Below are 27,508 nucleotides of genomic sequence, written 5' to 3' on the forward strand. Positions count from 1 at the left end.
AATTTAATAGAAGGGTCATATATGACACTTCTAAATTTTTTCCAAATTTAAACATAACATAGTTTGAGAAAACCAATGAAATGTGGTAGGGGGATTAATCTCTTTCCAATTCAACAAAATAGATCTTTTAGCCATTAATGTAAGAAATGCAATCATCCGACAAGCAGGAGATAAATGAATTGATTCCATCATTGGTTGAGGTTAGCTGTGGAAATAATATCAAAAATGTCTTTCCAATATTTTTTCAAAGATGGACATGACCAAAACATGAGTTAGGGAGGCTATCTCAGAATGACATCTGTCACATATAGGATTTATGTGTGAATAAAAACAAGCTAATTTATCCTTGGACATATGAGCCCTGTGCACAACTTTAAACTGTATCAACAAATGTTTAAAACATATAGAGGATGAATTAACTAGTTGAAGAATTTTATCCCAATTCTCAATAGGGATAGTAAAGTTCCCTTTCCCAAACATTTTTAATCTTATAAAAAGCCTCAAAGTATTTTCATAATTATATTGTAAACATTTGATATTACACCTTTCTGAAAAGGTAAGATTAAAGAAATTGATAAGAAATATTCAATCGCTCCTAATAAGGAGCTTTATAAACAAAGAGTTGAGCTTCAAATGGAACAGTTTATTACTTACATCTTTGATTGAAAATCAATTAATGAAAACCAGAAGTGATTTTATATACATAGTGATACATCGGGCAAATTGTTAGCTAACCAACTGAAGAATGCTTCGGTTAAACGTCAAATTATTAAGATCCGTAAACAGAATGATGAATTGACAGTTAATCATGATGAGATAAACAAATCTTTTCAATATTTTTATACTTCTCTGTATCACTCTGAATTTCCTCATGATCTTAATACCATGCTTGATTTTTTTTTGGGAAATTGAATTTTCCAAAATTATCATCTAAAGAACGTTTAATATTAGAAACTCCTATTACGGATGCAGAAATTAAAGGTGTAATTTCCTCAATGAACTCCGGAATAGCACCAGGTCCAGATGGGTATATAGTGGAATTTTTCAAGTTTTTTTCTTCTACTCTTTCTCCTTGGTTATGTAGGGTTTTTGAAGAAGCAATCAGATTACGTAAACTACCACAATCTTTTTATAGAGCTTCCATTTCTTTAAATTTGAAAAAAGATAAAGACCCTACTGACTGTGCATCCTATAGACCGATAACCCCGTTGAATGTAGATTCCAAGATCTTTTCCAAGCTACTGGCGACCAGGCTAGAGAAGGTATTACCTAAGGTCAATCTCAGTATCGAATTTCTTCCAGTTTAAGGACACTTAAAATTTAGCTTATTAAAAGAATATGAATGGAGAGCAAGTATACAGCCAACTATCACTCATGCAGATTGTTCAGTTAATAATATCCTTTGAAATCACTATTTTGTTTAGAATAACTTGGTCTTAATATGATTGATCCACATTTCTTTTAATCCAAAAGTTCTGATGAAATCATACAGACATCAATAATACAAGCATTAACAAACCTCTGTAAAACAAATTTACAGAAGCCTACACTAAATAATTTTAGTACAGGCAACTATTCAATCAAATGTAGATAATTATTGACAGACACCCCATGCGATTGATTCATTTTACCTTCTAAAAGGTGCTGTTGATGTCTTGTCAAGTTGCTGTGATGCAAAGTAACTACAGTCGACCCTCCTTATCCGCGGGAGATTGGTTCCGGGACCCCTCGCGGATACCAAAATTCGCAGATGCTCAAGTCCCTTATTCAACCTGTTTCAATGTGGTGATCCTTAGGACCCAGCGGAACACCAGGCCTTATTTAACCTGTCTCAGTGTGGTGGACATTAGGACCCCGGCGCCAGAGCTCTGAATGCTCAGTGTTTCTGTTCACGAAAATCATCATGATCACGATTGAAAATAAAGTGGAAATAATAAAGCGATCGATAAGAGGTGAAACGCCATCGGTCATTGGAAAAGCATCAGGCTATGTCAGTCAACGATTGGAACAATTTTAAAGGATAAAGTGAGAAAATCTCTGCCCCAATGAAAGCTACAACTATTAGTAAGCAATGCAGTGGTTTAATTATTGGGTTTTGGGGTTTTGAATTTTTGATCCTCAACATCAACCTGGCACGGTGGAGAGCGTACTCGAGAGCAAGCTATCCCGAGTACCAAGAACGTCTGTTCTCGAGCCCAGCGCTGAAACATAAGTTCTTAAGTGTTTTATATGCATAGAAAGGTAAAATATACTATATACTAAGACAAATGTTTGACTAACTGACGCTAAATAATACTGGATGTAGCTGTTCCGACTTACTTAGTAAGAGAACTTGCGATTTTTTCCCGATCCCGATGCATGATAATCACGTACATCCTCCCGTATACTTTAAATCCTCTCTAGATTACTTACAATACCTAATACAATGCAAATGCTATGTAAAATGGTTGTTATACTGCATTGTTTAGGGAATAATTTCAAGAAGTCTGTACAAGCTCAAACAACAAGTGCTGGAAGAGCACTTCTGGGTTTTCGCAATTCGCGGTTGGTTGAATTTGTGCATGTGGAATCCGCGGATAAGGAGGGCTAAGTGTATATGACACATTGTACTGGCATGGTTAACTGTGGTGTACAGATTGTACAGTCAAGGTGAGTCCCAACCAAGTGGGATACAGGCAGTCCCCGGGTTAGGTACGAGTTCCGTTCCCAAGTCCGTCTTTAAGTCAGATTAGTACGCAAGTCGGAACAAGTACATCCGGTATTATTTAATGTCAGTTAGTCAAACATTTGTCGTAGTATATATTTTACCTTTCTATGCATATAAAACACTTAAGAATCGTATGCATACCAATAATTAAGCAAAATTAGTTGCTTAGTAATAATTTTAACTTTCATTGGGGCAGGGCCTTTCACATGCTCCATTATTCTCACTTTATCCTTTAAAATTGTTCCCATCGTTGACCAACTGTAGCCTAATGCTTTTCCAATGACCGATGGCATTTCACCTCTTTCCAAACACTTTATTATTTACACTTTATTTTCAATTGCGATCGCTCCCCATCAACGGAACATAAAAATTATGGGGCGGCAGGTCTGGTTCCCGAGGTCCGCTGGGTCCCAAGGACCACCACACTGAATTCCCTGGGTCCTAAACTCCACCGCACTGAGAGAGGTTAAATGGGACAGGTGGGGGCTGTGCTGGGTTTGGGTATTTGATCCTCCACAATATTCCATGTGGGAATTTAAACTAGAGGTGCAGTATTTTTTTTTACGAGGGTGAGTTGCGAGCTCGACATCAACCCAGCATGGGTTCAAGCCCGGCGCTGATCTCACTGTGCTACCAGTCGACCGGAATTTGGGGGGGGGGGGGGGGGGGGGGGGGGCAGAGTCAGGGTGAATCTTACTAAGAAAAATTTAAGCCAAATACAAAGTTAAACACTCAACACAGTGTCAATGGCAACGACTCAATGACTTAAAATGCCAGATGGCATCGCAATCCGACTTAAAATGGCGGACAGCATTCTCCTGCCTCGGTTCATAAGTACGAGTTGTCCGTACGTCGGATGTTCGTAACTCGGGGACTAACTGTATTTTGTTACAGATATTATGGACACTAATCAAGTTTCATTGGAGTTGGAGTTGGAGTTAGAGTTAGAAGTCCTTACTGAATTTGGAAATCAAGCAATCACATGACTTAGAATATCATGAACTTGTGAAAACATTATTAATAGCTGATCCAATTAGACTTCTAGTTGAGAAAACTGCCCTCAACCCTAGCTTTGGGCTGATGGTAGGCATGGATCTGCCGTTGAACACTAGGATTTGAATGTCAGACTCTCACTTGCCAGAAATAGTTATAGATCTGTGGTAGAATTAACATATGCATTTTCCCAAGCCTGAAACTGTTCACAGCTTTGTTCCCTGTCATTATGGATTGCTTCATTATCAACAGAGTTGCAAATTAAGTTTACAGAATGCAATCATCAACAAATATCCCAACTTCTGACCTTAAAACCAAAGGGAAGTACGGCGCCTACACTGATAAACATGTTTATTCAATTTGGTTTGCTGTGATTGCCTGATACAACTAAGTTGCTTATTGGTCATTTCTGATAGTTTTTAAATAATCAACCACACTGCCATCAGATGGGAGTAACATTTGGATAAATGCAATCAAGGAGATAAGCATGTTGGATTTTTAAAATAGTCCAGTAGTTTCGAGGCCTCTATAACTGATACTCTATTTTTATAGTATTATAGTTAGATTTCAAACTTAAAACCTGATTTTAAAATTTAAAACCTGATATTGTGCCGAGATCATTCCAATACAAAGATCTAGAATACTTAACAACCATGTAACCACTCATACTTGATTAAGTTCAAAAGTTCAAAGTTATTATCAAAGTATGTACATGTTACCATTACCTAAAGATTTATTTTTATGCGGGCATTTACAGGGAAAAATAAAATACAATAGGACCCATGAAAATTTATACATAAAGACTGATGTGCAAAGATATGCAATGAAGGCATTTTTAAGAGTCCAAGTGTAAAGAATCAGTTTGGAGTTACAGTCAGTGAAGTTACCCATGCCAGTTCAGGAACCAAAAACTCCTGTACCTCCTGCCTGATGGTAGTTGTGAGGAGATGGTGGAAGTCTTTGATGATGGATTCTGTTTTCTGGTGGCAAAGCTCCTTGCAAATTTACTCAATAGTGGGGAGGGCTTGCCTGTGATGGACTGGTCCACATCCACCACCTCTGGAGACCGTTCCGCTTCTGGGCATTGATGCTTCCATACCAGGCCGTGATGCAACCAGTTAAGATGCTCTCTACTGTGCATTGATATACAAAGTTTGCGGTGATAATGCTGAATCTATGCAAACTTCTAAGAAAGCAGAGGCACTGTCATGCCTTATGTGTTAGCTCCAGTTCAGATAGGCTGATATGTTAATGCCAAATAATTTAATGCTACTGACCCCCTGCACATCCAATCCCCGAATGAGGACCACCTCAAGGACATCCAGCTTCTTCCTCCTGTAGAGATAATCAGCTCTGATTTTTCTGATGTGGCACCATCCAACCAGATTTTCAATTTACCTCCTATATGCTGATTGTCACCATCTTTGATTAGGCCTATAGTGCTGTAGACTGCCAAGCTAAATAAATATGGCATTGGAGCTGTAGCACCCACAGAATCAGAAACATGAAGTGATTAGTCTATTGTTGTTAAGATTCTTGTTGAGTAATACAGCATGGAACAGGCATTCCAGCCCAACTCATCCATGCCAACTGCTGCCTACCAAACTAGTTCCATCTGCCTGGACTATCCCATAGCTCACTAAACCTCTCCTGCCCATGTGGTTATCTAGTTGGCTCAAATGTTGCTAATGTGCCTGCTTCAACCACACTTTCTTGCAACTCATTTGAAATATCCATCACCTTGATTTCCCTTTAAAATGTCTTTTTTTTAGAACCCACTCCCCAGAAAAAAGCCAATATGCTTTCATCCCATACAATCCATGCCCTCATGGTCTTGTACACCTCTATCAGATAACCTCACAATCTTCTATGTTCCAGGGAATAAAGTCCTAGGCTACTCAACCTGTCCTTTTAACTCAGTTCCCCGAGTCTAGGCAATTTATGCTGGTAACCAGGTCAGAGAGGCCATGGCATTTTCTCAAAGGGCAAGCAGCCAGAAGTCTTGGTGCATACAACATTGACATAGGTAGACAAGGTCCTGAAGAGAGATTTTGGGGAGCTAGATAAAAAGCTGAAAAACAGGACCTCCAGCGGAGTAATCTCTGGATTGCTGCCTGTGCCTTGCAGCAGTAAGGGCAAGAATAGAATGATTTGGTGGGTGAATGTGACTGAGGAACTGGTGCAAGGTGCAGCAGTTCAGATTTATGGATCATTGGAATCTTTTCTGAGGAGGCTATGACCTGTACAAAAGGGTTGAGTTCCACCTAAACCCAAGAGGTTCCAATATCCTTGCAGGCAGGTTTGCTAGAGCCATTTAGGAGGGTTTAGTCTAATTTGGCAGGAGGGTAGGAACCAGACAGAGTGCTGCAGATGAGGTAGTTGGTTTACAAAAGCGGTATGTAGGGAGATTCACAGAAAAGAGAGGCTGATGTTAAGGCAAAATTGCAGTCAACTGGATGAGTGGCAATTAAAAGACTGAAAATCAAAAGGGGAGAATACAAGTCTGAAGGTATTATATTTGAATTCATGCTGTACACTGAGTAAGATGAACTTGTGCAGTTACAAGTTGACATGTACGATGTTGCAGGCATCATTGAATCATGGGTGAAAGGAGGTTATAGCTGGGAATTTAACTTCAAGGATACATACTGTATCAAAAGGACAGGCAGGTAGGCGAAGGTGGTGGTATGGCTCTGTTGGTATAAAATTAAATCAAACCATTAGTGGTGATATAGGGTTGGAAGGTGTTGAATTGTTCTGGGAAGAACTAAGGAACTGCAAGGGTAAAAAAAAACTCTGATGGAATTTATATACAGACCTCCAAACAATAAGAAAGATGTGTCTACAAACTATAATGGGAGATAGAAAATGCATGCCAAAAGGATAATAGCCCTCAGGGACATCGAAATGCAGGTAGATTGGGAAAATCAGAATGGTGCTTGATCTTGAAAGGGGAAATATCTAGAATGCCTACCAGTTGGCTTTTTAGAGCGGATTGTAGTTGAATCGCTAGGGGATCAACTATTCTAGATTTGATGTTGCGCAATGAACCAAAATTGATCAGAGAGTTTAAGGTAAAAGGTGATTGCAATATGATTGAATTTGCTCTGAAATTTGAGAAGGAGAAGCTAAAGTCAGATGTATCATTATTACAGTGGAGTAAAGGGAATTACAGAAGCATTAGAGAGTTGGCCAAAACTGACTGGAAAAGAATACTGGCAGGGATGATGGCAGAACAGCAATGGCTGAAATTTCTGGAAATAATTCAGAAGGCACAGGATATGTACAGTGGCATGCAAAAGTTTGGACACCCCTGGTCAAAATTTCTGTTACTGTGAATAGTTAAGTGAGTAGAAGATGAAATAATCTCCAAAAGTCATACAGTTAAAGATGAAACATTCTTTTCAACATTTTAAGCAATATTAGTGTATTATTTTTGGTTTGTACAATTTTAGAGTGGAAAAAAAGGGGAAGGAGCACCATGCAAAAGTTTGGGCTGCCCAAGAGATTTGAGCTCTCAGATAACTTTTACCAAGGTCTCAGACCTTAATTAGCTTTATAGGGCTATTGCTTGTTCACAGTCATTGTTAGGAAAGGTCAGGTGATGCAAATTTCAAAGCTTTGTAAATACCCTGACTCCTCAAACCTTGTTCCAACAATCAGCAGCCATGGGCTCCTCTAAGCAGCTGCCTAGCACTCTGAAAATTAAAATAAATGATGCCCACAAAGCAGGAGAAGGCGATAAGAAGATGGCAAAGCATTTTCAGGTAGCCATTTCCTTAATTTGTAATGTAATTTAAAAATGGCAGTTAATAGAGGTGGAGGTCAAGTTGAGGTCTGGAAGACCAAGAAAACTTTCTGAGAGAACTGCTCGTAGCATTGCTAGAAAGGCAAATCAAAACCCCAGTTTGACTGCAAAAGACCTTCAGGAAGATTTAGCAGACTCTGGAGTGGTGGTGCACTGTTCTACTGTGCAGCAACACCTCCACAAATATGACTTTCATGGAAGTGTCATCAGAAGAAAACCTTTCCTGCATCCTGACCACAGAATTCAGCGTCAGAAGTTTGCAAAGGAATATCTAAACAAGCCTGATGCATTTGGGAAACAAGCCCTGTGGACTGATGAAGTTAAAATAGAACTTTTTGGCTGCAATGAGCAAAGGTACGTTTAGAGAAAAAAGGGTACAGAACTTCACATGAAAAGAACACCTCTCCAACTGTTAAGCATGGGGGTGGACTGATCATGCTTTGGGCTGGTGTTTCAGCCAGTGGCACGGGGAACATTTCACTGGTAGAGGGAAGAATTAATTCAATTAAATACCAGCAAATTCTGGAAGCAAACATCACATAGTCTGTAAAAAAAAAGCTGAAGATGAAAAGAGGATGGCTTCTACAACAGGATAATGATCCTAAACACACCTCAAAATCCACAATGGACTACCTCAAGTGGTGCAAGCTGAAGGTTTTGCCATGGCCCTCACAGCCGCCCCCCCCCCCCCCCCCGACCTGAACATCATCAAAAATCTGTGGATAGATCTCAAAAGGGCAGGCCCAAGAATCTCACAGAACTAGGAGCCTTTTGCAAGGTAGAATGGGTGAAAATCCCCCAAACAAGAATTGAAAGACTCTTAGCTGGCTACAGAAAGCGTTTACAAGCTGTGTTATTTGCCAAAGGGAGTGTTACTAAGTACCGACCATGCAGGATGCCCAAACTTTTGCTTCAGGCCCTTTTCCTTTTTTGTTATTTTGAAACTGTAAAAGATGGAAATAAAAAAGTAATCTTGCTTAAAACATTAAAGAAATGTGTAATCTTTAACGTTATGCCTTTTGGAAATCTGGTCATCTTTTACTCGCTTCGCTATTCACAGTAACAGAAATTTTGACCAGGGTGCCCAAACTTTTGCATGCAACTATACATCCCAAAGAGGAAGTTGTATTCTAAAGGAAAGATGACACAGTGGTTGGCTGTAGACGGGTCATATTTTGCATGGAGGCTGGTGACCAGTGGTGCGCCTCAGATCTGTTCTGGGACTGCTGCTCTTTGTGATTTTTATAAATGACCTGGATGAGGAAGTGGAGGAATGGGTTAGTAAATTTGCTGATGACACAAAGGTTGGGGGTGTCGTGAATAGTGTGGAGGGCTGTCAGAGGTTACAACAGGACATTGATAGGATGCAAAACTAGGCTGAGAAGTAGCAAATAGAGTTCAACCCAGATAGGTGTGAAGTGGTACATTTTGGTAGGTCAAATATGATGGCAGAATACAGTATTAATGGCAAGACTCTTGGTAGTGTGGAGGATGAGGGATCTAGGGGTCTGAGTCCATAGGACACTCAAAGATGCTATGCAGGTTGACTCTGTGGTTAAGGAAGCATGTGGTGCATTGGCCTTCATCAATCGTGGGATTGAGTTTAAGAGTCAAGAGGTAATGTTGCAGCTATATAGGACCCTGGTCAGACCCCATTTGGAGTACTATGCTCAGTTCTGGTCGCCTCATTACAGGAAGGATGTGGAAACCAAAGAAAAGGTGCAGAGGAGATTTACAAGGATGTTGCTTGGATTGGGGAGCATGCCTTATGAGAATAGGTTGAGTGAACTCGGCCTTTTCTCCTTGAAGCGATGGAGGATGTGAGGCGACCTGATAGAGGTATACAAGATATTGAGGCATTGATCATGTGGATAGTCAGAGGTTTTTCCCCAGGGCTGAAATGGCTAGCATGAGAGGGCATGGTTTTAAGGTGGTTGAAAGTAGATACAGAGGAGATGTCAGGGGTAAGTTGTTGTTTTTTTTAAAAAAACGCAGAGAGTGGTGAGTGCGTGGAATGGGCTGGCAGTGGAGGCAAAACAAAAGGGTCTTTTAAGAGACTCCTGAACGGCTACATGGGGCTTAGAAAATTAGAGGGCTATGGGTAAAGCCTAGGTAGTTCTAAGTTAGGGGTATGTTTGGCACAGCTTTGTGGGCTGAAGGGCCTATATTATACTACAGATTTCCCCCGCAATCCAAAGGTAGAGCGTTCCTATGAAACCATTTGTAAGCCAAAATATCATAAAGCGAAGAAACAATTACCATTAATTTATATGGAAAAAATTTTTGAGTGTTCCCAGACCCAAAAAAAACCTACCAATCAAACCAATTAACACATAAAATCTAAAATTACACAACATATAGTGAAAGCAGGAATGATATGATCAATCTACAGCCTATATAAAATAGAAATATTCTATGTACGGGCTTCAGCCCTCTCTTCCCCCCCCCCCCATTCCTGATGGAAGTGTCTCGGCCCGAAACGTTGGCTACTCTTTTCTCACAGATGCTGCCTGACCTGCTGAGTTCTTCCAGCGTTGTGTACATATTGTATGTACGGTGTAGTTTCACTTATCAAAATTGGGAAGACAGCGAGCCAAAATCGATGTGGAGAGAAAAAAACAAAATCGGCACGTACACACATGCTCACACAACTGCCCGCACAAGGCTTCACGGTTATTGTAGTCTTTCTCGGGGTAAACACATGTATAAAGCGGGCGTCTTTGTTTCATAAAAGTGAAAATCCTCTGGTTAGTGAAAACAGGTACAAATGTAGGTCTTTCGTAACAGCGAGCTGTCGTAAAGCAAACGTTCGAAAAACAGGGGCCACCTGTATAGGATTTCTGTTTCTATGTTTCTACAACCGTGGCTAACAAGTCAAAGCCAACATAAAAGCCAAAGAGGGCATATAATAAACATATAATAAAGCAAAAAATATTGGGAGCTTTTAAAAACCAACTAAAAGCAACTCAAAAAGCCACGAAGGAAAAGATAGAATACAAATGCAAGCTAGCTAATAATATTAACGAGAATGCCAAGTTTTACACAAAGTGTAAAAAAAGGTAGGGGTGGATATCGAACTGATGGAAAACAATGCTGGAAAGGTTATCATGGGGGACAAGGAAATGGCGGGTAAACTGAGTAAGTAATTTGCATTAAACTTCACTGTGGAGGACATTAACAGTACGGTGGAAGTGAAGTTCCAGTGGCAGGGGTCAGAAGTATGTGAAGTTACAATTTGTAAGGAGAAGGCTTGTGGGAAACTAAAATGTAGGTAAGTCACCAGGGCCAGATGGTACACACCCAAGGGTTAGGAGAGAGGTGGCTGAAGAGATTGTGGAGAAATTAGTAATGATCTTTCAAGAATCACTAGATTCTGGAATGGTTCTGGAAGACCAAAAAATTGCAAATGCCACTCCACTCTTCAAAGAGGAGAGAGAGGCAGAAAAAAGAAAACTATAGGCCAATTAGTCTGACCTCAGTAGTTGGGAAGACGTTGGAGTCAATTGTTAAGGATGTGGCTTCAGAATACTTGGAGACACGTGTAAAATAGACCAGTCAGCATGGCCTCCTCAAGAGAAAATCTTGCCCGACAATTCTTTGAAGAAATAACAAGCAGGATAGACAAAGGAGGATCAGTTGATGTTGTGGACTTGGACTTTTAAAAGTCTTTGATAAAGTGTCACATGTGAGGCTGCTTAACAAGAGCCATGGTATTACAGGAAAAAACGCTAGCATGGATAAAGCAGTGGGAGATTGGCAGGAGGCAAACTGGGGAAAAAAGGGATCCTTTTCTGGTTGGCTGCTGGTAACTACGAGGTGTTCCACAGGGACTTCTTTATATGTTTTAAGACTTGGACGATGAAATTGATGGCTCTGTTGCAAAGTTTGCGGATGATGGTACTTGTTTATTCTTGACATCCAGGAATCAGTGCAATTCTGAAGCCTCACGTCATTCCAATACTGCAGTGGTTCATTAGCTTGCACGATATGGTCAAATTTGCCAGGCACATACTTGAGCAGGCTAAGACATCTACATGAGCCAGAAATATTTGAGGGAAAGACTTTGTGAATTGGTGTGAGATGAACAGTTAAAGGATTGATGGAGAACCAGCGTCACTATTGACAAGTAATCTGATTTAAAATAAAAATGTAACAAAAATCCCTGCTATTTAAATGAATGTTTCAAAAAGAGACAACTGAAAAATTGAAAGGTATTATGCTAACTTGCAAAGGTCTGGACTGCACCTAAAATATACATACCGTGTGACAAATAACTACAAATCTGTTCGTGAGAATCCACGATCAAGAGGCAGGAACACCACATTCCTATAATTGCAGCTTTTTGCTGGTCACCAATGGTGTCAATCTAGGTACTTTGTTTTGTAAGTTTTACTCAGAACCTATCAATTTAAGAAAGCCATCATTTCAGGTTGTCAGTACTGCTGAAAGTTAGCAACATAATAGCTTTTACGAGTAAGGAGGAAGGTGGTTAACAAAAGGCAAAATCTTTATTTGAATGATTGTGAAAAATGTATGTGCAAAAGAGCAGCAATGAGACAAGTAAAACTGAACTGGGTGTGGGAGGGGATGCAATAGGAACAGTAAAATCCTTATCAGAAGCTGCTCCTCAGTCCTTGGAACTTGACACTGTTCTTTAATCTGGATGGCCTTAGATGGCTCATTAAAGGATTCCTTCATCTTTCTTAGAACAATATAGGGACAAAGAAGCTAGAATAGGATAGTGACGGATATTTAATGCCTTTGGCATCATTTGTGCCTTCTCTAGACCCATCTGTTTTTTTTTACATTTCATCACTAATCCATTCTGCCATTTAAATACCGTAGATTCCGGACTACAGAGCGCACCTGATTAAAAGCCGCAGGCTCTAATTTTAGAAATAAAATCAATTTTTTAATTGTAAAGGCCGCACCGGATTTTAGGCCGCACCGCTACTTTTAAATATACATACGTATCGGTAACACAAATTACGTTGCATATACTTTTTTACTGAACAGCACGAACAACATTCCAATATCTCCTAGCGACTGGTAAAAATATATATACTACAGCCTACCAGGAAAAGTTATTGATCGACTTTAACTTAAAAGCAGCGTTTTCGCTCGGGTCTAATCGGGTCTGACGCGCTTGCGCAATGCGATCGGGTCTAATCGGGTCTGACGCGCTCGGGTCTTGCTTTTCTTCGAGTATTTTCCATGTTGATGAGGGTGAGTACAAATGACTGATTTACAATAATTTAATTGTGAAAGTGCGCTTGATTTATCGTACAATTTCATTGGACCTCTGTGAACTACTCATCAATTTTATTGGTCTACTGTTACGAGGCAAAATGTTTACGAGGCGGCATGAAAAAAAACCATGTATTAGCCGCTCTGGATTATAGGCCGCAGAGTTCAAAGCTGTTCAAAATGTGGGAAAAAAGTAGCGGCTTATAATCCGGAATCTACGGTACTTCCTTTTGTTCATGAGAGCATGGTGATGAAGTATCTCAACGCCTGCCTGAAGAGCGACTTGGATTCGCCCCAATTTACCTACTGTCACAACCTATCAACATCAGATGCCAATTCAATGCCTCTCCAGTCAGCTCTGGAACATCTGAACAGTGAAAACTCATATCAGGATGCTCTTTACTGACTACAGCTCTGCATTCAATAACATCATCCTCAAAACTAATCAATAAGCTCCACAACCCAGGCCTCAATACCTTCTTGTGCAATTGGATCCTCGATTTCCTCATTTGTCGACCCATCAGCTTGGATTGGCATCTACTCCAATCTCCATTAGCATCATTGTACCACAAGGCTGTGTACTTAGCCCCCTGCTCTACTCATTTTATACAGGACTGTGAGGCTAAATATACCTCCAATGTCATTTTCAAGTTTGCGGACGATATCGCTGTTGTGGGCAGAATCTAAGATGGTGACAAATCAATACACGTATTTATTTATTTTGATCTGGCTGAATGGTACCACAATAACACCCATCTCTCTCTCTCCCTCCCTCCTTCTCTCAATACCAGCAGGAGTTGATTATAGACTACAGGAGGATGAAACCAGAGGTCCATGGAGCCAGTCCTCATCAGGGGATCAAAGGTGGAGTGCCAGCAACTTTAAATTCCTTGGCACTATAATTTTAAGAGGATCTGTCCTGGGTCCAGTACGTAACTTCCTTTACAAATGTTACGAATGAGGAGCAACTCTGATGGGCAGAAGGGTGCAAAGCCGCCCCCCCCCTTTTGAGAATCGCAAAATCGCTATTATTTCAGGTCTGATACCAAGGAAATGAGAGAGATAAACAGCTCATGTCAGTTAATGAGAGAGAGACAACGCAGAGATACACAAAAGTGGAATGTCTCCTCCTAACAAAAGCGGAACGGAACCACTGATTACTGCTATTGTCTCTTGGAGAAGGAATTGTGTATTGAGTACTGTTCTATTCATTGAAACCCCTCAGGGGGCAACCAGAACGGTCTGGTTGATGGGTTGCATCATCCCAACCTGATTTGACACCTGAGACCCCGTGAGTGGGGATAAAAGTAGGGTCTGGGGAAACACCCCTCGGACGCACCAAGAGAGACGCTATGAGACTGGTGGGGGCTTGTGTGTGTGTCCACCCTTGCCTGGGTGACGAGTCCGCCACGGAAGAATGGTCTAGCTAAAGGACGGAGGGGTCATACGTGAATGGCCACAACAATCGCGCATCGACGGATCAAGATCATAAAAGGAAAGTCGGCAAGTCAATAGCTGTTACTGCTTTCTCTCTCTCCCCCCCCCCCCAACAATTGCAACACCGCGACCCACAACTACTGCAGCCTGCATGAACTGAACTGAACTTTATATTTCCATCGGACAATTCATTATCCCCTAGACAACGATACAGCTTATTTCTTATTGATTATTATTATACCCGCACTTTTAGGTTTAGTATTGATGACATATATTATCTGTATATTTGCATTGATATTATTTTTGTGTCTTTTACTAATAAATACTGTTAAAAATAGTATCACCAGACTCCAACTGATACTTCTATCTCTGCTGGTAAGATACCCAAATACGGGGTTCGTAACACAAAGAAGATACTGCAGTGCTTATGCTTCCTTAGAAGTATGCCAAAATTTGGCACGTTATCTAAAACTTTGACAAACTTCTGTAGATTGTGAGGTGGAAAGAATATTGACCGGTTGCATCGCTGCCTGGTATGTGAACACCAATGCCTTTGACTGAAAAAACACTACAAATAGTAGTCGATGCAGCCGAGTCCATCAATGGTAAAACTCTCTCCACCATTGAGCACATCCACATGGAGCACTGTCACAATGCAGCATCCATCATCAAGGACACCCACCATCCAGGCTATGCTTTCTGGAGGTACAGGAACCTTAAACCCCACAGCACCAAGTTCAGGAACAATTACTTCCTTTCAACCAACACACACAAAATGCTGGTGGAACGCAGCAAGCCAGGCAGCATCTATAGGGAGAAGCACTGTCGACGTTTCGGGCCAAGACCCTTCGTCAGGACTCAGTCTTCGTCAAAACGTTGACAGTGCTTCTCCCTATAGATGCTGCCTGGCCTGCTGTGTTCCACCAGCATTTTGTGTGTTGCTTGAATTTCCAGCATCGGCAGATTTCCTCGTGTTTGACTTCCTTTCAACCATCAGGTTCTTGTACCAGAGGTATAACTTCATTCACCCCACACTGAACTAATTACACAACCTACTAACTCACATTTAAGAAGTCTACAACATGTGCTCATGATACTTAGTTCTCATTTATTTTCTTTTTGTATTTGCAGTTTGTCGTCTTTTGTACATTGGTTGTTTGTCTATCTCTTGTATGTGGTTTCTCATTGATTCTTTTGTTTCTACTTACTGTCAATGACCACAAGAAAATGAATCCTGGACTAGTTTATAGTCTTCAGATGCAACACTGAGTCATATCATCTGCAGAAATTCTCTGACGCAGCAATAGTTGTGTGCTTAAAGGAAGGACAGGAGGATGATACAAGCTGAATCATCTGCAGCTCAACATTAGTAAGACAAAGGAGATGGAGATGGACTTTTGGAAGACGATGCCTGCATTACTCCCTGTTCCGATTGACACTGGAGGAGCTGAACATTGTGGTGAGCAGTCATGAAGCAGCACACCCTGATGCTTTCCAGATTACCGCATGGGATTTCAACCAAGCCAGCCTGAAAAAGTCTCTGATCAATCACCGTATCACCTGTGGAACCAGCACACTTGACTACTGTTACACCATCAAAAATGCTTAACATGTCACCCCACGCCTGGACTTTTGGCAAGTCTAATCACCTGGAAGTACTTCTTCCAGTGTACAGGCAGAGAGTGAGGACACCACCACAAATGGTTAAGGGAAGTGGAGGATGTTACGTACCCCGTAACTGGGTCACTTACCAGCAAAGATAGAGAGGTCCGTTGAAGTCTGATGGCACTATTTTTAAACAGTATTTATTGATAGGAATACACAAAAATAATATCAATGCAAACACACAGATAATATACGTCGTCAATACTAAATCTAAAAGCGCGGGTATAATAATAATAATAATGTATCATTGTCTAGGGGATAATGAATTGTCCGATGGAAATATATAGTTCGTTCAGTTCATACAGGCTGCAGCCGTTGGGGACCCTGTGTGGCAATTGTTGGAGAGAGAGAGAGAGAGAGAGAGAGAGAGAGAGACGGGTTAAAACTTGCCCATTCCGTTTATGATGTCAATCCTTCAAGAGTCGTTGAGAGTTGAGTTCCCCGTTGTTAGCTAAAAACCGTTTTTCCGTGGCAAAGGTCACAGATTCCGGGCAAATGGAAGCGGACGCACGTGGCCTTCCACCGACTTTCGCTATTATGGGATCACTAGCGTTTCTTCTGGTGCGTCTGAGGGGCTGTTCCCACAGACCCTCTTTTATCCTGACTCACAGGGTCTCAGATGCCAATCAGGTTGAGATGATGCAATCCCTCCACCAACTTCCCCCTCGGTTCATTGCCTGTGGTGTCGCTGCATCGTCCAGGATGCAATACACAAGTCCGTCTTCAAGAGACAATAGCCGGCATCAATGGGTCCGCCTCTCGGAGGCCAAGGCACATTCCAACGCCTTGTGGATTCTGCATGTCTTTCTCTCATTTCCTGGGTCTCCTGAATTGACTCAATAGTGATCTTGCGATTCTCACAAAGGAGGGGGCTACCCCGCACCCTTCGGCCCCTCAGAGCTGTGGCACATTCATAACAAGGAGCACTTGCAGGACTGCTTCGAATTGGTGGACTGGACGATATTCAGGAATTCATCTTTAAGTCTGAATGAAAATGCCACAGTTGTCACTTCATAAAGATCTGTGTGCATGAGTCTGTGCAATCAAGAACATACCAGACATACCCAAACCAGAAATTGTGAATAAACCAGGAGATTCAATTTGCTGAGGGCAAGATGTGTGGCATTCAATACTGCCGATCCAGAACTCAACAAAAAGTCCAGGTATTATCTATGGAGGGATATTTTAAGAGTGAAAAGGCAATTCTGATTGAATATTGAGATGGAACTGGATGCACATCAGCTCTAGCAGTGTTTGTAGCCATTATTTCCAACAAGACCAAACCTAATATGATAAATGGCTGTGATGTTTCACTCAGATGAGCTCAATTCCACTTATGCACGCTTTGAAAGGCAGAATAAAACTACACCTGTGCGAATCCCTGCAGCTTCTAGCGACCCAGTGATCTGTCTCAAGAGCCAATGTCAGAACATCCTTCATGAGGGTGTAACTGCAAGGGCACTGAAAACCTGTGCCAATCAACCAGTGGGAGAGTTCAAGGACATCTTCAATCTCTCACTGCTGCAATTGGAAGTTCCCACCTGCTTCAAAAGGGCATCAATCATACCAGTGCCAAGAGCTGCCTCAACAGCTATCAGCCAGTTACACTCACATCTACTGTGATGATGTGCTTTGAGAGGTTGGTCATAACCTGCTGCAATTTGCCTGCTGCCACAATAGATCTACAGCAGATGTAATCTCACTGGTAACCCACTCAGTCTTGGACATCTGGACAACGGCAATACCTATTTAAGGCTGCTGTTTATTGATTACAGCTAAGCATTCAACAGCATCATCGTTAATCAATAGTCAATAAGCTTCAAAACCTAGGCCTCTGTACCTCCTTCTGCAAGTGGATTCCTGACCTCTTCATTGAGACAACAGTCAGCGCAGATTGGTAATATCTTCTTGCTGACAATCAACACTGGTGCACCTCAATGTGTGCCCGGCCCACTGCTCTGCTCTCTCTATATCCATGAATGTGCGGCTAGTACAGCTCAAACATCATCTATAAATTTGTCGATAACACAACTCTTGTTCACAGGATCTCAGATGGCAATGAGACAGATCAACTGAGTAGCGTTAAAACAACCTTACAATCATGTTGGATCCAACTGTTTGTCATTTTCTTTGCAGTTTAACAATTATCTGCTTGTATTTTAAATGGCCATAAGTATAACACTTAATGACTATACAAAGTATAATTCTGGAAGCTTCTTTGTCCTTTCATTAAGTGAATGAGTATTTTCTCATTAGTTATGTTTTACTTCAGTATAAACTTAGTGCTTTCTAACTGGGTTATTGTTATCAATTAATTTGAATGGATTGTCTATATGGGTATAAAAGTAGCTATTTTATGTTAGAACCATCTTTAGTTTCTCTCTTTCAGAAGTAAACTCCTGTCACTGTTCTGTTCATGTTCCCTTTGTTCCAACAACTCTTAAGATGATGAGGCAGTTTATGCCTCATTCCAGACTTATAAAAGAACCTTAGATTTAAGAACCAGAATCCAACATCAGTTAAGTCCAAGGAATTGACTGTGGACTTCAGGAAGGGGAAGTTGAGGGTGGAGCTTTGGATGACACTTAGGATGATGACTCCTTTGCTTGCACCTTCAGAAACAGCTCTATTTCTATCTTTAATATCTCTCTTTTTTCCTTTTCAGAGTTCTTTTGAAGACTCTGGCCTGACTTTGAAGATGCTGACTTCGGTTCTTTGCGGGAATAGGACCTGCTCTCAGGGACTTGTGACTGACCGTTTTTCGATATGCTAACAATGCGACCTGGAAGACTAGCATGCCTTCAGGGTGCCAGATTTTCATGGCTCTGGAGGTGGGCGGATTTGAGGTCAGGGTTGCCGCAGAGGGGGGAGGGGGAGAGAGGGGGGATGGGCTGATGCCGTCAATCTTCCCATTGTCTTCTGAAATCCCCTTTGTCCTCCGACTGTGACCATAACACGTATGACCATTCTTCAGTAATGGAATTATCACCCAGGCGAAGGTGGACACACAAATAATTCCTCACCGGTCTCACCTTTTCACACTGTGAGAGCCACTGATCGATTCCCTGAATTGATCCTCCAAAAACCCCACCTTCCTGTGGGTACAACAAAGCTCGTCCAGTGTCCAAAACCATGTGTCTGTCTGTGTATCAGCGGACCTGGCATTTATCTCCACATGCTGGACACCAGCTGTCCATCAACCTGCTCCATCCTCCTCTCTGTAAGCAGGCAAGTGTCCTTGTGGAAAGGTAAACAACTTGTAGAGAAACCATAACATCAATCTTTCGAGCAGTCTCTGTGTCTGTCTGTCTGTCTCTCTTTTAATAACAGGGTCTCTGCCTTAGACACCTCCCTCTCTCTCTTTGTAACAGCTCAAAGTGTCCAAAAGTCAGTCTCATTCTCCCTACATTTTAAAGTGATTGTCCACAGAAAATATGAACCCTAAGGGTACATAACACCCCCTTCCTTTAAAGAAAATTTTTATGAAGGAAATTTTTTTAGTTTAACTGTACATTACAGAATATAAAGCAATACATGTGATTATCATGTAGCACATTACAGAAGCATATACAAATACTAATCTCTATTTCACTTTTAAATTTATCTCCAAGATCTTTAGTTCCAAATGTTTCCATAATAACACCTGCTGATGGTCTCTCCAAATCACAAACTTGAACATCACCCAAGTTGCTTATCTTTAAATTCCAAAATATAGTTTAACAAATCAGCATGTACAGTCGACCCTCCTGATCCGCGGGGGATTGGTTCCAAGACCCCCCGCGGATACCAAAAAATGCGGATGCTGAAGTCCCTTATTTAACCTGAAATAGTGCAGTGGTCTTTAGGACTCAGCGGAACCCGGGACTTTATTTAACACGTTCAGTGTGGTGGTCATTAAGACCCAGTGTAGCTTTGAATTCGCAGTGTTTCTGTTCACGAAAATAATCACGATTGCAATTCAAAATAAGGTGGAAGTAATAAAGCAATCGGAAAGAGGTGAAACGCCATTGGTCATTGGAAAAGTGTTAGGCTACGGCCGGTCAACAATCGGAACAATTTTAATAGAGCATGTGAAAGGCCCGGCCCCGATGAAAGCTACAATTATTACTAAGCAACGCAGTGGTTTAATTATTGAAATACATATGTTTCTTAAGTGTTTTATATGCATAGAAAGGTAAAATATGTACTATATACTAAGAAAAACATTTGACTGATGCTAAATAATACCGGATGTACCTGTTTCAACTTCAAATCCAACTTAAAGACGGATTCAGGAATGGAACTCATTCATAACCCGGGGACTGCCTGTACTTCTAAGTCATTTCTAGATTACTTATAATACCTAATACAATGTAAATGCTATGTAAATAGTTGTTATACTGTATTGTTTAGGGAATAATGACAAGAAAAAATAGTCTGTACATGCTCAAATGACGAGTGCTGGAGAGAGAACTTCTGGGTTTTCCCGATCTGTGGTTGGTTGAATCCGCGCATGCGGAATCCGCGGATAAGGAGGGCCGACTGTACTGTCTCAGCATCTGAGAGAGCTGTTTCTCTCAGCAAAGTCAAAGGTCTTGTACATCAGTTAATGAAAGCAAGCATGCAGGTACAATAGGCAGTGAAGAAAGCTAATGGCATGCTGGCCTTTATAACAAGAGGAATTGAGTATAGGAGTAAAGAGGTCCTTCTGCAGCTGTACAGGGCCCTGGTGAGACCAAACCTGGAGTATTGTGTGCAGTTTTGGTCTCCAAATTTGAGGAAGGACATTCTTGATATTGAGGGAGTGCAGCGTAAGTTCACAAGGTTAATTCCCAGAATGGCGGGACTGTCATATGTTGAAAGATTGGAGCGACTGGGCTTGTATACACTGGAATTTAGAAGGATGAGAGGGGATCTGATTGAAACATATAAGATTATTAAGGGATTGGACACACTGGAGGCAGGAAGCATGTTCCCGCTGATGGGCGAGTCCAGAACTAGAGGCCACAGTTTAAGAATATGGGGTAGGCCATTTAGAACAGAGATGTGGAAAAACTTTTTCACCCAGAGAGTGGTGGATATGTGGAATGCTCTGCCCCAGAAGGCAGTGGAGGCCAAGTCTCTGGATGCATTCAAGAGAGAGTTAGATAGAGCTCTTATAGTTAACAGGGTCAAGGGATATGGGGAGAGGGCAGGAATGGGGTACTGATTGTGTGTGATCAGCCATGATCACAGTGAATGGCGGTGCTGGCTAGAAGGGCCAAATGGCCTACTCCTGCACCTACTATTGTCTTGAAACCAATCCAGACTTCACAGGTACTTTATTCAAAAATCCAGGAACAATACTTTTCCCAATATCTTCAATAAGATTCACCTCATCACTAACTTTTAGAACACCTTCTAACACAAGTGACTGAGAATCTTCAATTTCCGCTGGTACCAGGATTAACTCCTTACTTACTGAACCAAGTCCATCTGACACAAAAGGACTGCATTCCTTTTCCACCAAGTCAGACACCTCAGACCTTCACTGAGTTTCAGCACAAGGTTCAGTACCCTGTGAATCCACAGGTACTTCAACAACCTGAACACAGGCAAACGGGACAGCTGCCTCTTCTAGGCTTTCAATACCAGTCTCAGTTTCAAATTCCAGGTTCCCCTGATCCTCCCAGCTACTCTCCGGAGAAACTCTCATCCAGAGTAAACTCAACCTTGTGGGCTAAAACCACCTCGTCTGCCAACCCAGCAGACTCCCGCGAGGTAGCTGCATCCTTTTCATCTCGGAATCCCCTTACATTATCCGAAACACACTTCTGAAATTCTTCAATTACAACCAGCTTTCAAGCTATAAAAATCATCAGGGTCCAACACTGGACCTCTCAGCTGTCACATCTCCCTCTCGAAATGTCTCTGTCTTTCTGCTTCCTCAGCCTCGAGCTGTTTTACTCGTAACTCAAATTCGTGTTGTTGCGCTCTTCGCTTCTCCTCAGCCTCGATCCTTAATCTTTCCATCTGAAACTGGGTCTTGAACTCGCTTGGTTTCTGTCTCTACTTTTCCCCCTACCTTTTTTTGTTTCCACCCATCATCTATTAGCCTGTCTCACCCTTCCTTATCACTTCGCACTATCGCCATCTTCCCTGAACTTTCATTTTTTATGCAGTCTTGCCCCAAAATCTCTTCCATCCCTTTGCTTTCAGTGTTTCTTACTTTTACTCCAGAAATCAGCATCCGCAGTTGCTCGCGTCGCTTTGAAAAGGGGCTTGAAATCAGTCCCAGAAGTTGAAAACACCAGCATTGTGCTAAAACAACACAACTCAATAATATGTCTGATTAATAACATAATTGAATCTTAGACTTAAATTAAGCATTGTGCTGTTAACTTATTAGGTACAATCACCGCAATAACCGATAATCTGGCGTTGTTAAGGTTGCACGATTTACAATAGTATAACCAAGGTCACAATTTCAAGAGATAGAAAGTCTGCACTAGAAGGTACAATTAATACAAAAGGCAGCGTCAGGAAAGTAAAAGGTATGATTACGCAGGGAAAAATTTTAAAATAATAACAACTCCTTTTTGTTTCTCGCGTTTTCTTCCAACCAGCAGCCAGTTGCAACGTGGTTTTACCGCCGGTCGAGGCCTACTGGAAGTTGTAGTCGGAAGCGACGGATCTCCAACTCAGAACTAGGGCGCGAGGGGAGGGAAAAAACAACAAATCCCGACCTACTTTGCGAGCGACAGCGTGCCCGCGCTTTGACCACAAGGCCACAGCAACTTTAACAAACGAGTTCTCCACAGTCACGCACTAAAAATAAACAGGTCTTTTATGTCGGTTGTAAAATTATACTACCCATGCGGGCAGCAACCGCAGCCTCTTCCCTCATTGTACTCACCACGTCTCTTGATTACTGAATTTTTTCGTGACTACTTTCCCAAGCTCCAGCCCCAACCGATCGGCGATCTTCTGTGATAAATCCTGGTGAGAACTACCGCTGAAAATTTTGATATTAGGCATTTTTCTATTTTCCTTATAATATAACTTATAATAAATTAAAACAGCTTAATTTGTTAAGAGATTGTAAGTACAAATCGATGAGACTCTGATTTTAAGACGCTGACCCTACGCCACCATGTTTGGTGAGAGTGAGGGGAAGGACGGTGTGGTGGGCAGGTACTTTATGTTTTTATTAGGGTGGGACTACCGCCGTAGCTGGACTGCTGATTCGTCCGGAACCTGTCAATCTTCCTGACTGCTCAGCGGGGCTGCGTAATATGTTTTCAGGTTGAAGAGCAATATTTATATTGGCACTTAGATTAGATACAGACCGCGTTTAACTTTAACTGCACCAGGTCTACACAATGCAAAAGGGAAGTATTATACGTCTTATACGTTTTAAATTTCAAGTTGAATCAGAAAATGATGCAACTGTTCAGCAAATAACACCAGTGCAAAATTATGTTAATATTTCAGTTCTACATTGCTTCATTAAATAAAATACATACGTAAAGATATGTGCATAGTATTTTGCGTGGAACTATCAAGCATTCTTTTCTATTTAGTAATATTATGCCTAGGTTGTTTCTTTCTCCACAGATACTGTATGGCTGCTGAGTATTTGCAGCAGTTTCAGTTTTTGTTTGGCATTTTCAACATTTTTTAGTACAGTATCTCGCATTTGGCTCATTAAATTCACAATTCCTTTGTTTTTGCTTTGACAATAGATCTTAACTATTATTTCTCTTATCTCTGAATAATCAATGCTCGACCAGTTGAGTACAAAAATAATAAATAATACTCATTTTGAATTCAGAAGATATTGTGTTCTAATGATATATTATGGGCTTGAATTATTTTCTGCATTTCTTTCCCTGTCGTTTATTGCAAAAGCATTTGAGTGCAAGAATAACCTTGGTGAGCCCAGAAAATGCTCCACATAATCAGCAGGCCAGTTGTCAGGATTAAGATTAGGCCAGGAAGCAGAAAGAAGGTTATCATTTTAGGTCAATGATCTTTCATCAAAATGAGACACAGCTGAAAAACAAGCATGCTTTAAATTACAGAACGAGTGTGAGAATTGATAACAAAAGAGTACCTTTGGTAAGGTGGGAACCAAGAGAAACTTTGATGCATGTAGTGGTTCTATAGCTGGGACAGGGTGGTGAAGGTTTACTAATTACCCAGTAAATAAAAAAAGAGAAGAATGAGGAGTGAAGGAAAACTAATTAAAATGGGAAATTCTCAGTATGTCCAGCAGCACTGTGGAAAGGCAAAAACCACGTGAATTTTATAAGAATTGGCCTTTGAATTGCTGAATGAAGTTGTGATTAAATGTGGCATCTTGCGGGGTCTGGTTTGGTGGACAGTAAGCTTAAAGGGCTTAAAGTAAGCCTATGTTAGTTCTGAGAGAATGGAGGGGAGGTGGGAGCACGTATAGAGTGAAAAAATATAGACATAGCAGACAACACTGCCAATATGGTGGAGATCAAGCCGTAGTTTAGGATAAAGAAATACATCTCGAAAACATTGGTATGGAACACAGCAACATTAGAACAAAAATGTAGGAACTAGAGAAGATGGGGAATATAGTGGAGTTCTTACAGGAAAAAGCATGTATATTTTGAGTTTTGTGGAAAGCAGCATTGATATAATCATCAATACATTGGATAAAGAGTTGAGTAAGTGGGCTTGAATTTTTTTTACAAGTAGGTATACTTCCTGCATTACAGGGCACCACAGTGGTATAGCTGATAGAGCTGCTAGTAACCTGGTTCAAGTCTGATCTCAGGGTGTGGACTGAGTGGAGTATGTATGTTCTCACCTTGACCATGTGGTTTTCCTCTGGGAGCTCTGGTTTACTACCACATCCCAAGGATGCGCAGCATGGTTGGTCAATTGACTTTTATTGTGCAGGCAAATCATAGAATCTGGCTGAAGTTAAAGAGAACATGGACAGAATCTAAACAGGATAATGTGGGATTAATGTGAAATGGGCAGTGCTGGTGGATGCAGACTCATTGGGTTGAAGGGCCTCATTTCATATTGTTTGTGTCCATAACTCTATGATTTTATATACAGTAAATACAATTGGAACATATCTTGCTTTGTTTATTGTATCATCAACTCAATCTGTTTCCTTATAATGCATCAAAGCCACTCATGTTTCCTGCTTAAGTAATACACTTGAAAAGTATCAGAGAGGCTGTCACAGTGTACATTGGTGGCAGTACCAATGGACATTGAGAATGCATCTCAAATGTCATTTGGTCCCTCCCCACCCAGCCTTTGAGATGGTTGTACCGTGACTGGTTGCATCACCTTCTGGTATGGAGGCACCAATGCACAAGGTTTAAACCCAGCCAGCTCCATCATTGGCACTAGCCTACTCACCATCGAGGATATATATTCAAAAGTGTTTTCAGTCTGCTTCAATCCAGCTTGAAGTATGCCCCAGCAATAGCTGCCGTGGTGATGGCTGTACCTACATTCTTGAAAGTCCAGTTCCTTCAGGACACTGCAAAAACACCATATAGTTCAGGTGGTTCAAAAGCACACCTCCAAAAGTGCAATTGCAGGGATAATGGTCCAGAAGATGCATATTTAGTAGAATAGCTAGTAGTTTTGCGAGTTGCACATGTTACGAAGGATGAACAGCTCTGATGGGCAGAAGGGTGCAGAGTTGCCCATGTCCCACCCCCCCCCCCCCCCGGGAGAATTGCAAACCGTTACTGTTGCCATGCTGCTAATGAGAGAGAAAGAGATGGAACAAAACATGCCAGAACATCTGCTACTGATAAGAGAGGGGAGAGAGGCTTGTTGTTCCAGCATATTATGACTTCTGAAAGACTTATGGCTTCTGAGAAGGATTGTTTACCTTATACTATTCTGTTCATTAAAATTCCTCAGTGGACAGCCAGATTGGGCTGGTTTGATGGACAAAGCCATTCAAAAATGATTGACACCTGACACCCTGTGAGTAGGAATAAAAGTGAGGTCTGGGGAGACACCCCTCAGACACACCAGGAGACACACTATTGAGCACTGCTTGAGTGTTGGAACCCACGAGAAGGTGTGGGGCATCGGAGACCGAACAAAGGATCGGTCAGTTTAACTCACAGTGTTATAGCAGGGCTGGTGGGGGGCTTGTGTGTGTGTCCACCCTTGCCTGGGTGACGAGTCCACCACAGAAGAACGATCTAGCTGAAGGATAGAGGGATCACACCTGAATGGCCACAACAACACATCGATGGATCAAGAACGTAAAGGAAGGTTTGCCTGGCTGTAACTATTACTGTTTTCTCGTTTCTCTCTCTCTCTCTCTCTCTCTCTCTCTCTCTCTCTCTCTCTCTCCTCCCCCCCAACATCTACCTCAGCTCGTATGAGCTGAACTGAACTTTATATTCACATATGTCAATTCATTATCCCCTAGACGTTAATAGAGCTTGATTATTATTATACCCACACTTTTAGATTTAGTATTGCTAACGTTTATTATCTATATATTTGCATTGTTGATATTGATTTGTATATTTTACTAATAAACACTGTTTGGAAATAGTACCACCAGACTTCAACGGATACTCCTTTCTGTGCTGGTAAGACACTCAGTTACGGGATACGTAACAAATTGGGGCCTCATCTCAAGATTTGATTACCAAATTGGGGGGCCAGTGAATCGGGCTATAAGTCCATTATTTGATCTGGTTGCGTGGGTAACCAGACGGGAAACCAGCAGAGTTGGAAATAGACAAATTTATAGAAAACCCGACTTTGAAGGTGCTAGAGGATGCCAAAAAGACAGACTTGGTGAATATTGTGAAATGTTTAAATCTCCCAGAGGTGAAGTCGTCAATGAAAAAGTGGGAGATACAGAGGGCCATAGCCCAGCATTATATATCCGAGGATGTGTTTACGACCGTGGTATTGGATCTGTTCCCTGAGAAGAAACCAGTTGTTGGGGTGGTTCAGTTAGAGATGGAAAGATTAAGGTTGGGCACAGAACAGAAGAAAAGGGAGTATTAGCTCCAGCTAAGGGAGTTGGAGGCGAAAAGGGAGAAGGAAAGAGCTGAAAGGGAGATGGAGGAAAGGGAGAAGGAGAAACAGAGGCAGCATGCGCTGGAAATGGAGAGGTTGAAGCAACAGGGAAGAGACCGAGGGGAAGGCTCAGTTGAGGTTTAATGTTAGTAGGGAGTTTAGGTTAGTACCTCCGTTCGAGGAGACAGATGTTGATAGTTACTACTTGCATTTTGAAAAGGTGGCAGTGAATCAGAAGTGGCCCAGAGATCAGTGGGTGGCGTTGTTACAAAGTGCATTAAAAAGTAAGGCTCAACGGACATATGCGGCATTGTCCATGGATGAGTCTGAGGATTATGAGGAAGTAAAATAGGTTATCCTTCGGGCCTACGAGTTGGTACCTGAAGCGTATAGACAAAAGTTCAGAGATTTAAAGAAACTGTGGAATCAGACGTATGCAGAGTTTGCCTATGAAAAGGGTGTGCTCTTGGATCGCTGGTGTGCTGCAGAGAGGGTGGAGGAGGATTTCCATCGTTTCAGAGAGTTAATTCTGATTGAGGAATTTAAAGGTTGTGTTTCGGATAATATCCGGATGTATCTGAACGAGAAGACGAATAAGTCTATATCAGAATTTGCCAGGTTAGCAGATGAATATGCCC

General features: G+C 41.5%; 1 protein-coding gene across 1 annotated transcript in view; it reads right to left on the reverse strand.

Annotated features, from left to right (window-relative positions):
- Positions 1-23,006, reverse strand: part of LOC140734347 (ribose-phosphate pyrophosphokinase 1) — a 50,406-nt gene extending 27,400 nt beyond the window's left edge. Inside the window, exon 1 of the mRNA XM_073058173.1 lies at positions 22,732-23,006. Coding sequence (XP_072914274.1) covers positions 22,732-22,853 — 122 coding nt within the window. The 5' untranslated portion in view covers positions 22,854-23,006. The remainder of the gene's footprint in view (positions 1-22,731) is intronic.
- Positions 23,007-27,508: the final 4,502 nt, after the last annotated feature.

This window comes from Hemitrygon akajei, chromosome 10 (assembly GCF_048418815.1).
Source record: "Hemitrygon akajei chromosome 10, sHemAka1.3, whole genome shotgun sequence".
NCBI classification, from domain to species: Eukaryota; Metazoa; Chordata; class Chondrichthyes; order Myliobatiformes; family Dasyatidae; genus Hemitrygon; species Hemitrygon akajei.